A 15,083-nucleotide genomic window follows, 5' to 3' on the forward strand; every position below is an offset into this window, starting at 1 on the left:
ACTCAAGCCTGAGATTGGGCTTAGGGATGTAGCAGACTGGGAGTCGTCAGTGCAGGGCCTCTCGTCTCCTTGGCATAAGGCTGTCCACCCAAACACTTATCTTGGGGTTTTGTTTTTAAAATACTTCCAGACTTGTTTTGGAGGAACAGAGAAATGCCAGTTAGCATGATCTTAGCTCATAGTTTTTCATTTAGGAAAGAACTCAGCGAGAGATTGGACGTGAAGCATGTGCTTATTTACCAAAATGGTTACCTGGGAGACAGGCCCAAAGTCGAAAAAGTCTGAGTTCAATCAAAGGCAAGCTGAATTAGTTTTGTTTATGTAATAGCATAAAAATCATCCCTTGCTCGCTGCTCATTTAAGAATGAAACGCTACAGTAAACATACAGTACAGGCCAAAAGTTTGGACACACCTTCTCATTCAATGCGTTTTCTTTATTTTCATGACTATTTACATTGTAGATTCTCACTGAAGGCATCAAAACTATGAATGAACACATGTGGAGTTATGTACTTAACAAAAAAAGGTGAAATAACTGAAAACATGTTTTATATTCTAGTTTCTTCAAAATAGCCACCCTTTGCTCTGATTACTGCTTTGCACACTCTTGGCATTCTCTCCATGAGCTTCAAGAGGTAGTCACCTGAAATGGTTTCCACTTCACAGGTGTGCCTTATCAGGGTTAATTAGTGGAATTTCTTGCTTTATCAATGGGGTTGGGACCATCAGTTGTGTTGTGCAGAAGTCAGGTTAATACACAGCCGACAGCCCTATTGGACAACTGTTAAAATTCATATTATGGCAAGAACCAATCAGCTAACTAAAGAAAAACGAGTGGCCATCATTACTTTAAGAAATGAAGGTCAGTCAGTCCGGAAAATTGAAAAAACTTTAAATGTGTCCCCAAGTGGAGTCGCAAAAACCATCAAGCGCTACAACGAAACTGGCACACATGAGGACCGACCCAGGAAAGGAAGACCAAGAGTCAGCTCTGCTTCTGAGGATAAGTTCATCCGAGTCACCAGCCTCAGAAATGGCAAGTTAACAGCAGCTCAGATCAGAGACCAGATGAATGCCACACAGAGTTCTAGCAGCAGACCCATCTCTAGAACAACTGTTAAGAGGAGACTGCGCCAATCAGGCCTTCATGGTCAAATAGCTGCTAGGAAACCACTGCTAAGGAGAGGCAGAAGAGATTTGTTTGGGCCAAGAAACACAAGGAATGGACATTAGACCAGTGGAAATCTGTGCTTTGGTCTGATGAGTCCAAATTTGAGATCTTTGGTTCCAACTGCCGTGTCTTTGTGAGACGCAGAAAAGGTGAACGGATGGATTCCACATGCCTGGTTCCCACTGTGAAGCATGGAGGAGGAGGTGTGATGGTGTGGGGGTGTTTTGCTGGTGACACTGTTGGGGATTTATTCAAAATTGAAGGCACACTGAACCAGCATGGCTACCACAGCATCCTGCAGCGACATGCCATCCCATCCGGTTTGCGTTTAGTTGGACGATCATTTATTTTTCAACAGGACAATGACCCCAAACACACCTCCAGGCTGTGTAAGGGCTATTTGACCAAGAAGGAGAGTGATGGAGTGCTGCGGCAGATGACCTGGCCTCCACAGTCACCGGACCTGAACCCAATCGAGATGGTTTGGGGTGAGCTGGACCGCAGAGTGAAGGCAAAGGGGCCAACAAGTGCTAAACACCTCTGGGAACTCCTTCAGGACTGTTGGAAAACCATTTCAGGTGACTACCTCTTGAAGCTCATGGAGAGAATGCCAAGAGTGTGCAAAGCAGTAATCAGAGCAAAGGGTGGCTATTTTGAAGAAACTAGAATATAAAACATGTTTTCAGTTATTTCACCTTTTTTTGTTAAGTACATAACTCCACATGTGTTCATTCATAGTTCTGATGCCTTCAGTGAGAATCTACAATGTAAATAGTCATGAAAATAAAGAAAACGCATTGAATGAGAAGGTGTGTCCAAACTTTTGGCCTGTACTGTAGATTTTATTCATGTTTGCATAGCAGATGTGAATCAGTTAGCTGTATTAGACACAGTGGGTCAGGCAGACAGGAAGCGCTGGAACTAATAAATTGTTCAAAGCTAAATACTGTAAGTGTCTTAATGCATTAAATTACAGTCTGAAATAGTCACCCACACTTCTTTGATTTAGGAGAGTGTGTGTTCTGCAGATGAAAGACCCGCACTTCCTGCAACATATCAATTTATACAACCTCCATTGACGTGTGTCAGAGCGAGGCTGGATGTTTGTGAACACAAAGCCAGTTTCAGCGTCTGTGTGTGCACTCAGTCGTGCTCTCAGGCCGGGGTTCAGACCTGGCGCCCTGGTCACTGCGCATTCAAGCGGGTGAAGAAATGCGCCGTGTCATTGAACTCCAGAAGCGATGGAGAAAAAGAGGAAATCCTGTAATCCTGTTTAAAATAAGAAAGGATCTCGCTTTAATTGGAGCTGGCTGTGCGTGTATGAGCATCAGTGAGGAGGGAGTGGCACAGTCAAGCCAAGCTGGTGCCTGTTGAGCTACCACCAGAGCAACACGGTCGGCTCCTGCAGTCCACCAGCTGTTTTGCTGCCTGTCACGGCGCATGGCTCCGATTTGCTGCCTTATTAAAGAGTCTGTGCCTCTTTAACTCCTGTAAATGAATTGCCCAAAGAGGCCAGTGTCCGTCCACTCACCTCCTTGTCTCTGGTCTGTCTAGACCACAGAGACGGTTCTGTCTGATCCAGACAGAGGCCAAGCAGCGGGATGGATGCATGGACAGCTTTGATGACACACAGCAGTCGTTAAAAAAAAACCTCTGGGTCAACAATAAACGCCCCTAAAGTTGCTAAACCTTAAAAATAAGGAGCAAAAAAGTTGAGTTTTTCTCCAAAATAAGGGTTCAGGAGTTTCTGTAAGGCAACCACCATGTTTACATGGCTCTAAAGCTTTGCGCAAGGCCAAATGTTATATATACAGTCAAGGCTATCTGAGAAACCAGCGGACATGGCCTCTGCAAACACAGCCAATCTCTTAATCTCTCTCCGTTTGAACCTTCCCTTTCCCTTCGTCTCCTCGAGTGAAGCAAGGATAGAGCAGAGACGAGTCTCATTTTTCAGAAGTGAGGCAGCCCTTTTAACTTGATTAAGACCTTTTTTTTCCATTCTCTCAAGAGAATTTTTAAAAAATGTTTAAAGTCCAAATAACATGAGCACTTCTCCTGGCCATGCCAGAACCCCTTTCCGCTTGGAAATATTTGCTTTGGACGCCAGCCTTGCCCAGCACACAACACAGGCAATTATGGGAGCTATTTAAACAGGAGAGATCTACTGACAGGCGACGCCTCATTTGGAGGGATGAAGGAATCAGGAAATGAAACCTTCATTGATGCGCTGAGGGTATGGAAAGAGAATTCCCCCGGGCCGTCTGAGGCTGGTTGCATTTCTCATGGGCATTTTGTGCATGCGCCGAGGACTGTTGCATTTGTGTAGCCTTTGCATGTTTGAATATTTTGGGGCTTGTGTGTGTGCGTGTGTATGAGAGAGAGAGAGAGAGAGAGAGAGAGAGAGAGAGAGAGAGTGTGTGTGTGTGGATGTTTTACCATTTCAGTAGTGGAGTTTTTGGTGCCTGCTTACAGTTTATCTGTAAAGGTGCAGCTGTAGGTTGTTGGCAGCTCAAAGGTCCTCTCTCTCTGTTGCTGCCATTTTTTAAATTGATGGTGAGATGAGACCATGCGGCCGACACCAAGGCAGCCACACAGATGACTGAAAGCCGGCAGAGCTATTTTTTTTTTCTTAACTGTCCTCCCTTTACTCCAACTTAAAGTCTAAATGTTAACTTTACTGAGTGCACTGCTTCACCTGGCTGCAGAGTGATGCTTTTCCCGACGACCTCAACTGACATGACGCATAGCTTTTAGAGGAACGAGACAGTTTTGCTGATGGAATGTGAGAACACGACAGCAGACTTGGCAAGCCGGCGAGGGTCATGAGTGCTACCTGCCACTGACCTATTTATCAACTCCAGAGGTTTCCGTCCTGCCAGGTGCCACTTTGTGAGCATGGTCTGTGTGTGTTTATGCATTTGGTGAATCCACATGTCCCTGCATTTCTATGTGGAAAAAGAAGAAAGACAAGGACAGAGTGAAGTTTAATTTCTAACTCTGCCGGGCTGAGAATTCCCCAGAAAGGAAACTTAATCTCGAGGCCTTCTCAGACTGGACAAATAGACAGTAAATTAGTTTCGCATGACGGTTTATTAAAAAAAAGCCTTGTGTATACAGCAGATTATTGATGCATCGAGCAGAGGGATGGATAAGGTTCCAGTGTGGTCGGTAGTGAGGGACAGAGCCCAGGTCTCCGGGGAAGAGTCACCTCCAGAGCCACAGTGCAGTCACGCACAGGGGAGGCCGGGGCCGCTAAGCTCTGCAGCATGCCAGACAAATAAAAAGCAGCAAAAAAAGTGACGTTGTGCAAAATGTTTCATGTTGAAAATAAACAAATAGATCATCAGATTTATCGATGCTCCATGGCTGTTCATTTGTTTCAGTTGTCGAGTCACAATGAGTTGGAAAAAAATAGTTTTGTGCCATTAGGAGAGAACAGCTGGAAGTGCACAGTTCATTATGGGTGGAAATGAAGTCAGCAGCTCTCATTTGTGGTCAGTTTCCCTTTCTTGCCCTGCGGCAGGACGAGGCCTCTGGCGACACCTTTGTAAATGCTCTTCCTTTGTATGCACTTGAGGTGGATTCACATGGTTGCTTGTTACCCTCCTGCCCCCCCCCCCCTTCCTCATGTCTCATACTCACTCCTCTTTCCATCTCTACTTCTTTTCTCCCTCCTCCTCCCGCTCCCTGCATTCCTCCCGTCACGGGGCTGACAGACACTCGTCATCAGCAGGTACTCTGGCCCAGGTGGATCAGGTTTCCCACTTGCCAGGAGATTGTGCTGCATGTGCATTTTTATGGCTTAGTGCTGCACAGCTGGAGGTTTTCAGTGCAACTCTGTGTGCTGCCATGTCAGATAACCATTAAGACAGACATGGCTTCCTCAAACAGCTTAAGACAAGCTCCTCCGGCTTTTCGTAATATCCAAACACTGTTTTTGTGCCTTGTGTTTTCCTTTTGGGTGACATTTCCACTCAAGGCACAACCTCGGTGGTTGGTTTACCTTTTTGAAAATGGAAGTGAGTAAGTTCTAAATCATGAAAAGCTTTAAAAAAAATAGTATTTTTTCTTTCAATTTCAGACACAGCAGGTATATGAATTATATCATACTCAGTCATAGAGTGCAATACATTCACTCAAGTACAAATTTAAGGTACTTGTTAGGTACTTGACTGTTTCCATTATGTCCACTACATTTCATACAAAATATCATATGTTTTACTCCACGACATTTATTTGAGAGATTTGGTTACTAACTAAAGATTTTATAGCCTGGGAAGCAGATGAATCTGCGAGCTCATGTTTCATCTGCTCTGGCAGATGCGTCTGGTCCCCCACTCTTTCAAACAGATTTCCAGCCAATTACAGCCATTTTAATTAATATGGGTCATGTTTCAGACAGTGACTGACAACTTGCAGAGCTTTTACACTTTACGGAAAATAAGTGATGACTTCATTTTTGGCTCGCACAGCTTAATACCCAGACACCACGACAGACATAAACCTAGATTAGTAAAGAAGAGCGCAGTTGAGGCGTTTTTGAAAACAACCAAGATGGCTGCAGGTGGTGTGTTGCTTTCTGTTGAAGTACAGTTTTTCAAATCTGATGGCAAAACAGCTACACCATCACTACTCATCTCTGCACCTTTTAGGCTGTTTACATTTATCCATCGCTCAGTGCCATGTCACATTTTGTGGCTCTGAGCGATGGTAGTCCTATACAGTTGCATCCACAGATTTTTTATGTGTCTTTTCTGCATTAATGTATGGTTTTAATGTCTTTAAATTTGTCAAAACATGATGCCGCTGCTACTGTCATGTTCTTATTGTAGGGGGAAAATGCACATGCTCTAAATATTAAGGGGGACTTGTCCCCTGCACAGCCTCTCAAACTTTAACTTTAAGGTAAAATGATCTGAGTACTTCCTCCAGCACTGATCACATCACATGAAAAAAATCAAGACTTAGATAAAAATACTGCCTTAAAATCCAAAACATTTTATGCTCTGTGAAGCGCTGTTATCTCAGGAGCTCTTTCACACATAAACAATCTCTTGCACTCTGTGCACTAAGTAATAATATTTCTCATTGGATACAATATGTGTGTTCCCACAGTCTCTGTTCGATTATGATTTACAGCTACTTGCCCATTAAACGGGTCATGATTTGATCCCAGACAACCTTCAGACAACGGTAATATGTTTCGCATTTGTTCCGTCTTGAAGTGATCTTATTAATTTTGCTGTGTGCGTCTGTCTCCCGGCAGATGTGGATGAGTGCTCAGAAGGCAACGGCGGATGCCAACAGATTTGTGTCAACATGATGGGCAGCTACGAGTGCCGCTGCAGAGAAGGCTTCCTCCTGAGTGACAACCAGCATACCTGTATCCAAAGACCTAAAGGTTAATCACGCACACACACAAACACACTCACTGATGATTTATGGAGAATAGCAGGACAAATGTTTGTGCATTTGACTCAAGGTTGGATATTACTGTAAGTGGGGAAAGCTCATTATTTTAAGTAACATTTGGAGGATGATGCAGTGGAAACTTTATGTAACATGCAAATGTTCAGGTCCAGGCGGTTTTGACTAATGTGATGAGTTGTGCAGATTTAAACTGAGAGTGGGATCGGCCCTAACAGGCCTAAATGAAAGGTGAGCAAAGGTGGGTGTCTCCAGTCTGAGGGGGAAGAAAAAAAGAAGAGGAACGGGGATAAATCTCTTTTTGTTTTCCTCCCACCCTTTCAAATTGAACCAATCTAGTGCTTGGCAGCATTTTAAGGTATCGGTGGTATGAGAGTGGCCTTCAGGGGACTGTGAGCAGAGAAAACAATTAAAGGTGTAGCCTGGGGCAGACACACCTCTTGTTTATAGAGCATTCCTGTGGGATGGAGACGTGACAGCAGAAGGTACAGAGCCAACCTGCTCTGAGGCTTACTCATCAGACACTGGAGCTCTGCAGACATGCATACATTCATAACGTCATAGCTGTATCTTAAGCAAAGCAAGCTGTCAGGCAAATATCTCTATTATGCATCTCACAGCAGACAATGCAGAATTTTACAAGCCTATAAAACAACAGCACAGTGGTCGTGATTTGTAACAGATCCACTCTGGTTTGTTAAAATTGCACAAAACAATATGTTTTATATCATAAAAAAGGTCAGAGCCTCAGCTTTGGCTCAAAGTTGTAGCTGTTAAAGGAAAGACTGTGCTCCAGTCGCTGTATTTATCGCTCAGTTGTGGTAATGTGAGAGCATTTTTGTACAGTTTTGCAGCATTTTTCTCAAAACCTGTTGAATTGTTTCAGCCTTTCCATTCGTAGTGCCAGAGACATTTTTGATGGAAGTACAAAGACAAAATTAGCTTTGCTGATGAATCTAATTATGATCAAGCACAAACTGAAGGCCAGCCCATAATTCTTTAAACAAGGATGATACTAAAATGTGCTTTTCCATTTTTCAGAGGAGTTTCTGGACGTATTTGTGGAAACTGTGTCTAGGACCAGGCCTCTGGGTAGGCGTTTCCCATGGCAACAGTTGATTGACAGCTGAAAACTGCCATTTCTAGGAGACGCACTGTCAGTTTCTGTGATGAGTGACTGACTGGAGCGTGTTAAAATCTTAGAAATGATGATACAAATCATTACTTCCCTTTTTTTCAACAAGCTCACATGACATCAGCTAACTGTCAGTGAGTCAAGCTGTCACCTTTATAACATTAAAGCTGGAGTAGAGATGTCAGTTTTGGTTCATTTTGCTTGCGATAACCTGACATCCATTTATCAGTAACTAAATGGTTCATTTAAAAAAAAAAAAAAAAAAACGTACAATAATGTGAAATACAAGAGGTCTTTCCTTTTATTCAGGCACTCCATTGACTCAGTGAGCTTTAAAACCTGCATTTCAAAGTGCTGTCCATTTAGAGGTGGTTAAATGTTGATGTTTTGTGATGTAAATATTTTTGACTTTTATTTAATTTCTGGTTGGCTTTTGCTAACAGACAGCCAGCTAGTAGTGTTAACACGTGGTAACATGATGCCTACTGCCCACCCTCTGGTCTCCACTGGTTAGCTAACATTAGCCTCGGTCGCTCTGCACTTTGCACCACCTTGGTTGGGTGGGAGGTCGCTAGCTCACAATTACCGCTGGTAACACCTCCCAGAGGTAAAATTTTGTTGCCATGGAAACATGGAGGCCACCCTCCATTCTCCCTCCAGGTCGCCCCAATAAGTAAGCAGCTGCATTTTGAGCCGCAACCCCCCTTTTAGCATTGTTAACTATGTTAGCACCATTAGCCATGCTGACATTGCTAACAGTGCTAAAAGAGCTAACAGTGAGTGGAGTTTTGTTGCTCAAAATTAAGCCATCACTCACCAGGGCCACCTGGGGGAGATAGGGGGTTGGGCACAATGTTTCCACAGCAATGCTGTCAGGGACTTTGTTCCTAACAGTAGCTGCCGAATGAGCAGTACCACAAGCTAACGTTAGCTCCCACCAGACCCGGTGGTGCACAGCGCAGTAAACTGAAGAGTAGCAAAATTTTCCAGTAGACCAACATGCATTAACTGGTCAAAAATTTACTTTGCGGTTAATGGCAGTTATCAGCAGTTAATGGCGGTTGATGGTTGACAATCCTAAGCTGGAGTGTGGGACTTTTTTATATAGGCTAAAGAAATGTTCAGTTCAACCCTCAGCCAAATGAGTTAAAAAAAATCCTGTTAATGCGTATAGCTTTTGTAGTCTACCAGAGTTGTGGTGTCTGTGGCGACTTTTCTGCACTGGAGCACCGGAAATTATGTGTTAACGTCAACCAGTTAAAGAGAAAGTGACTGAAAAAGGGGGAGAGAGCTTAGCAACGAAGCAGCATCAAGGAGTATGGTGGAATCTGTGGTAGGAAATGCTGAGAGGCATACAAGAAAAGTTCCTGGAGTGGATGCTCCCACTAAAAAAAGAAAATCGGTGTTCAGAGAAAGGATTAAAGTCAAAACAAGCAGGAAGTTCATCTGCAGGCATAAGTCATAGGCATGTGTTGATGGTTAACTACTCTCACTGCCAGAGACAGAAGTTCTGCACTCCAGCTTTAAACTAACAAGCAAGCTAGGCTAAGTAGCTGCCATTTGGAGCGTATGAGCCATTGTACTGGGTCAGCACTGGATTCACACTATATTACCTTTCAACACCTGCTGAGTCATTAGCAGCTCCAGGCTCCCAGTAAGTGCACCGGACTTTGAAGCCAATTTCCATAGTGGCCAAACTGTCACCTGAGTCCTATACCTTATGCTTTAGACTTTCCCCTGGACTTACATTGTGAAACATTCATCTTCATCTTCATCTTCTAACCGCTTCATCCTCTTGAGGGTCACGGGGGGGGCTGGAGCCTATCCCAGCTGACATCGGGCGAGAGGCAGGGTACACCCTGGACAGGTCACCAGACTATCACAGGGCTGACACATAGAGACAGACAACCACTCACGCTCACATTCACACCTATGGACAATTTAGAGTTATCAATTAACCTAATCCCCAATCTGCATGTCTTTAGACTGTGGGAGGAAGCCGGAGTGCCCGGAGAGAACACACGCTGACATGGGGGGGGCAAACTCCACACAGAAGGGCTCCCACACCCGGGATCGAACCGGGAACCCTCTTGCTGTGAGGCGACAGTGCTAACCACCACACCGCCCCGACATTGTGAAACAGATATTTGTAAATCAGTGGATACATTTTATTGAGCGTCACAATCGGGATTCAGTCCATTCGGTCTGGTAACATTTGGAAAGTCTAAGAGAGCTGCAAGATTAAATTATTTAATCCCCATTCAAGTTAGTGGAGCTAAACTGGAAGTAGCCACTTTGGCCGGTGGAAGTCTAGTGCACTTTCTCTATGGGCCCAATGGATCAGAATGAATGGAGTCCCGCCTCCAATGCTGTATCCAGGTCTCTTAACACATCCATAGGCAGCTCCTGCTAGTGTTAGCTGTCTCTATATTTAGTTATATCAGTATGTCCTAACTCACAGCAACAGGTATGTCTTTGACCTCCATACATTGAATCAGTTAAGTCAGTTTTATTTACATAGCCCAGTATCATAAATGAGGAAAAAAAGTCACTCACCCTGGAAAACACTAATGTTTAGGGGCAATATCACCGCTGGACAATAAATAATAAGTACTGATTTCTTAGCAAATATGAATTTTAATATCAGTTTGACTTTAAAAGGAGACACATTTTGCTGCTCTAGATTTAGGTCATTGAGATTTCAAGTCTATCTTTTATTTTGTTTCCTGTGCTGCTCTGCGTTGTGCTGTTGATCTGCTTGTTGTTTGTCACACCGTACATGTTGCACAGCGTGCCCTGCCTCTGTTCTTTGTTTGGTTGATTTCTCCATAGATCAGAGAAGCAACATCAGAGAAAATGAACAGCTGTTATCACTATCACAAAACACATTTATTCAAGGAGTAATTATCCAGCTGTCTACAGATTCCTCTGCTCCGCCGGTTCGGGCTGGGACTGTGTTGTAGATCTTTTTGGTTCCTGGGCTTTGCAGCACTTGCCGTACAGAAAGTCCTGACAGCATGTATAGCAGTGCTCCGAGTGCCTCTCCATCCCTGCCCTCCTCTTTGTAAGGTAACTGCTCGTGCTGGGAGTCATTAGGCTGTGATGTTCCTCAGTCCCCAGGATGGTGAACTGAGAATCTTGGAAGTCTGGTTTATGAGATCAGTCTGGCCTAGTGAACTGTCAATGTTTACATTTCATAAACGCAGTGTTATTTGAGTGGAGTGAAAAGCTGGATCATGTGTTTCAAAGCACTACTACAATATCTGTCAGAAGCAGACTGTGAGCACCGGTCCAGTCTCGCCAAGCTCCCCTGTCTCACATTGACTTCCTCTCTCCTTTCTTGATGAATGCCCTCAGTTCCTGTTAATCTTCCATTTTCATATTAAATTTGTCTTTATTGCTTCCAGATGAGACCCATTTGGATCAAGAGATTAAAGCTGCCATAAATCTACAAACTTCCTTCACTCATCAGATAGCCGCTCTGTCATTGTTTCATTATTTTTGAAAGACTAACAGACAGAACAACTACTCATCTGCTTATTATTACTGCTCTTATTACAACAGTGTGTGTCTGAGGGGAAAATGGAAGTAGTGAGGAAGTGGCTCGCCGAGTTATTGGACAATAACCCTGCAGAATTGCTGCAAATATCACTTTCCCTTGCTCACTGACAAAATTATGCACAAGTGGGGAAAAAATCATTGGGAAAATTAAAACTGATCTAATCTGCCAGCCAAGTCGGTTTAAATGCAACCCTCCATCCATTGTGCGAAGGCTCCTCTTAAAGAGCGAAGCCTGGGGTGCAGTTTGCTCATGAGCTTTATTGTTCTCATTAAAAAGACATCAGCTTTCCATTTCTTTCATTAATGGGTCAGGTGTTCCCTGGGCAACTTCTGCAAGACTTTCTGAGGACAGTGGAGAGCTGGTCACTGCAGCGAATGTCGCTAACAGTCTGTTTCCCCTGCTGGTAGGAAGCCCTTGTTAGCAGTGAGCCTGTGCCAATTAGGCAGCAGGGGTCTGCCAGCCTCTCAGCTAATGACAAGGCTGCCGCTGGCCTGTCTCTTATTAGACCTGCCCCTGCCCCCCTGAGCAGGAATAACTCCGGCCAAATGAAGGCTCCATCATCTGGCTGGCCAAAATGTAACAGTTAATTTATTCTCCCCAAACATTTCTCCCAGTCAAGAAATAAAGCCTTTGAAAGGCCAGCCAAGGTGCTTAGTGGTTGATAGGAATGCCATTTAGGTCAAGAGGGGTTCCACTGCTTTGCGTTTGATTTATTGTCTTTTTTATATAGGAGGACAATGGGGATGTGCTATACTGTATGTGCGTGAGACGGGATCCAGCACATTGGAATTTCAGGCTCAGTCAATCCACACGTCCATAATTTTAGTCCTGTACGTTTCTGAATATCCGGTAGGAGCAATTACCTTGAGTGTGCACTGATGGGCTGTTATGGAAGTCACATGTAGAAACTTCTGTGTTCTGTCCGATTTTTAGCCCAAAAATGCACAAAATTTGATTATATGATTTTAAATCTGAATCATCAGCTCTGCACAACTCAGAAAATGCAACTTTTAACAAAAGCTGGGTCCTCTGGATCACATTTCTGGCACTCTGCCAATCAATAAGGCATAAATGTGCCTGGCATTGTGTGGAAAGCTGCTGAATAGCAGCAAGGAGTCTGAAAGTTCACACCAGCGTGATGGTAACATTACACCATTTGAAGCTCATTGCAGGGAAAACTTTGATTACATAAGCCCCTGAGGTTTTATTGTCACTTTTCACTGCTGGGAGAAATCAGTTGATGGGCAACTGCACTCAGACTCCAAAGTGCACAACCACAATAATACTGTAGATTAACAGCAAGAAAGGGTTGCAGTCAAGAAAGAAGTCTGTCATGTAAAGTATGACAGAAAAGTGACCACCATATAAAGTTCCATTGTGTAGGATGTCAGGGGATATATTAGCAGAGACGGAATATATTAAAAGAAGTATGTTTTCTTTAGATTATAGTTACCTGAAAATAAGGATTCTTGTGTTTTTCTTACCTTAGAATGAGCCATTTATGTCAACATAGGGAGCGGGTCCTTGTATATGGAGGTCGCCATGTAGCACTGCCATGTTTCTAAAGTAGCCAAGAACAGACAAACCAAATTAGTAGAAATTTAAAATCAATTTTACACCTAACAGGTCGCCAGTGTAGCGTTGCAAGGGTGGGAGTTATATAAGCCCCTTTTACACTGCCAGATTTTCCATGAATGTTGGGCCGTTTTGCCGGCAAGCTGCAAGCGATGAGACACACAGAGCTGGATTGGCGAGTTGATCGGAGGTGCCCAGTTTTCCGCCTCATAGGGTAGTCATATTGGTGGAACCCTTTTAGCTTAAAAAGACTGAGGCAGCCTTCCGCAACGGGAGGGGCTGTTGAAGACTTGTGGGAGGAGCTGTTGATGACGCCGCATGTGCGAGCCACTGGCGGTGGATAAACAGGAAACAGCTGATAGCAGGAATTAGCGAGCAGCTAGTAGCAAGAGGGAAACGCAAACCTGACAGACACTGTAAAGATGAGCAACTGAGGAGACAAGGAATTGCGCGCCCTCCTTGCCCTCGCAAATAAAGAGGCCATTAACCGTCAGATGACAGGAACGGTGAAGAACGGGCCGACTTATGAGAGAATCACCGAAGGACTGACCAGCCGCGGCTTTCCTCCCACGTTACTGTTTATGTCACACGCTGAGCTACACATTTTGTTACTTGCTCACGCCCCCCCATTGCCCCGAAAAAGGCGCATTCTCAATAAACAAAAGTAGGCAGGTGGCATCTTGCTGCACTCCCCGATTCTGCTTTTATACTGCCAATGCTGAAAGAAGACTGATTGGGCTTTCCTGCAAATTTGCACAATTCCTGTTTAAAAAGGGCTATAGTCTTGTCTCTTGGAATTAGTTGAAAGTCTGGCAGCCGAGTTTTAAACAAGCTGGACACAGGAAATGGCCTTTTGTCTGAGCCCCATGTATAACCACCTGAAAATAAGAATGTTACCTTTGTTACCTTAGAATGAGCTGTTTACATAGGCAGGCGCCTATGGAGATCGCCATGTTGCACTGCCATGTTTCTACAGTGGCCCAGAACGGACAAACCACACACTGGCTCTAGATAGGGCCATTCACGTTTTTTGCATTGGCCACTGTAGTTAACAGCCCCTCCGCAACCAGCCGAACAGCATCGCAAAAACAGATATTTCATGTGAAGCAGCTTTATTCTGTGTTTTTACCTGTTTCAATCACCTGTTCCACTTGTTTTGGAAAAGAAGAGACCTCTGTAGATAATTTGGTACCTAGTAAAAACCTCCAGAATGTCTGGAGTTATCAGAGAAAAAAGGTAAGCACACATACGCAAGTGCTTGGCAAGCAGCCGTCTACGTCTAACAACATCAGAAAAACACTGACTTTTAACGTGAAACTGCTTTATTCAGTGTTTTTAGCAATTTAATTCAATGGGTCAATTTGCTTCGGAGAGGAAGACACCCCTCCGGATAATTCGGCTCCCATTAAGAACCTCCTGAACAAAGAACACTGAAGGAATCCTAATCTTGTGTTCACACTTGGCACATACAAGAAGTTTCAACTAGTTGCAGTCTGTTAGCCACACTGCAAATGCCACTAAATCCTGCACACTGTTCCTTTAAAAGGAAAGAAAATCAACTTTATGGTGAGTGTTTATGGTCACCAAAGCAACATTTACTTATTCTACCAAATTAGAAAAACTAATAGAACAGTTTCCTAGAAAAAAATCTTTTTATTAGTCACCTGACATACAAGCATTGCTCCTTTTCTCTACAGTAGGACATGTCTTTCCAGGAAATGTTTACTTTGTCAATGAAAACCTCTTCCTGTGTTTACAACTTTCATTAGCTTCCCAAAGGGGCTGTTACCCCTTGTGCAGTCAGGCTCTTCTGTCTGTCTCTCTCTCTCCCTCTCAGATTCAACACAATGGTCATGATGGACACAGTCATATACACACGACATGCACACAACTCACAAATCATTTTCAATTTAATCCTGCTCGAGGCACATTTGGACACGTTTTGTTATGGCATTTAGATGCAGACCGTGGCATGTCGACTTCAGGATATGTGTTCTCTTCACTGGCCAGAGCTGCAGCAGTGCAAGGAATTTTCCAATAAATGTGATCAAATCCATAATAAATGTTCGCATCATATTCTCAGTTAGTTTTGCTCTCCAACCGTCACATTCCTCCTGTATGAAGTCAGGCACGGGGTCAGTGAGCCCTGTTTTATTGATGTTTTGTTCTTATCGTAAATGGATAAAATAGCCTGCTCCCTTTGAATGTAATA

At 43.8% G+C, this 15,083-nt stretch overlaps 1 protein-coding gene across 2 annotated transcripts in view; it reads left to right on the forward strand.

The window, feature by feature from the left end:
- The window catches only part of scube3 (signal peptide, CUB domain, EGF-like 3), a 107,587-nt gene that overhangs the window by 38,443 nt on the left and 54,061 nt on the right, over positions 1–15,083 (forward strand). For both annotated transcript variants that reach the window (XM_033629159.2, XM_033629158.2), the window contains exon 4: positions 6,439–6,573. In XM_033629159.2, the coding sequence (XP_033485050.1) occupies positions 6,439–6,573 (135 nt within the window). The remainder of the gene's footprint in view (positions 1–6,438; positions 6,574–15,083) is intronic.

Source organism: Epinephelus lanceolatus, chromosome 8 (genome assembly GCF_041903045.1).
Source record: "Epinephelus lanceolatus isolate andai-2023 chromosome 8, ASM4190304v1, whole genome shotgun sequence".
Taxonomy (NCBI): domain Eukaryota; kingdom Metazoa; phylum Chordata; class Actinopteri; order Perciformes; family Serranidae; genus Epinephelus; species Epinephelus lanceolatus.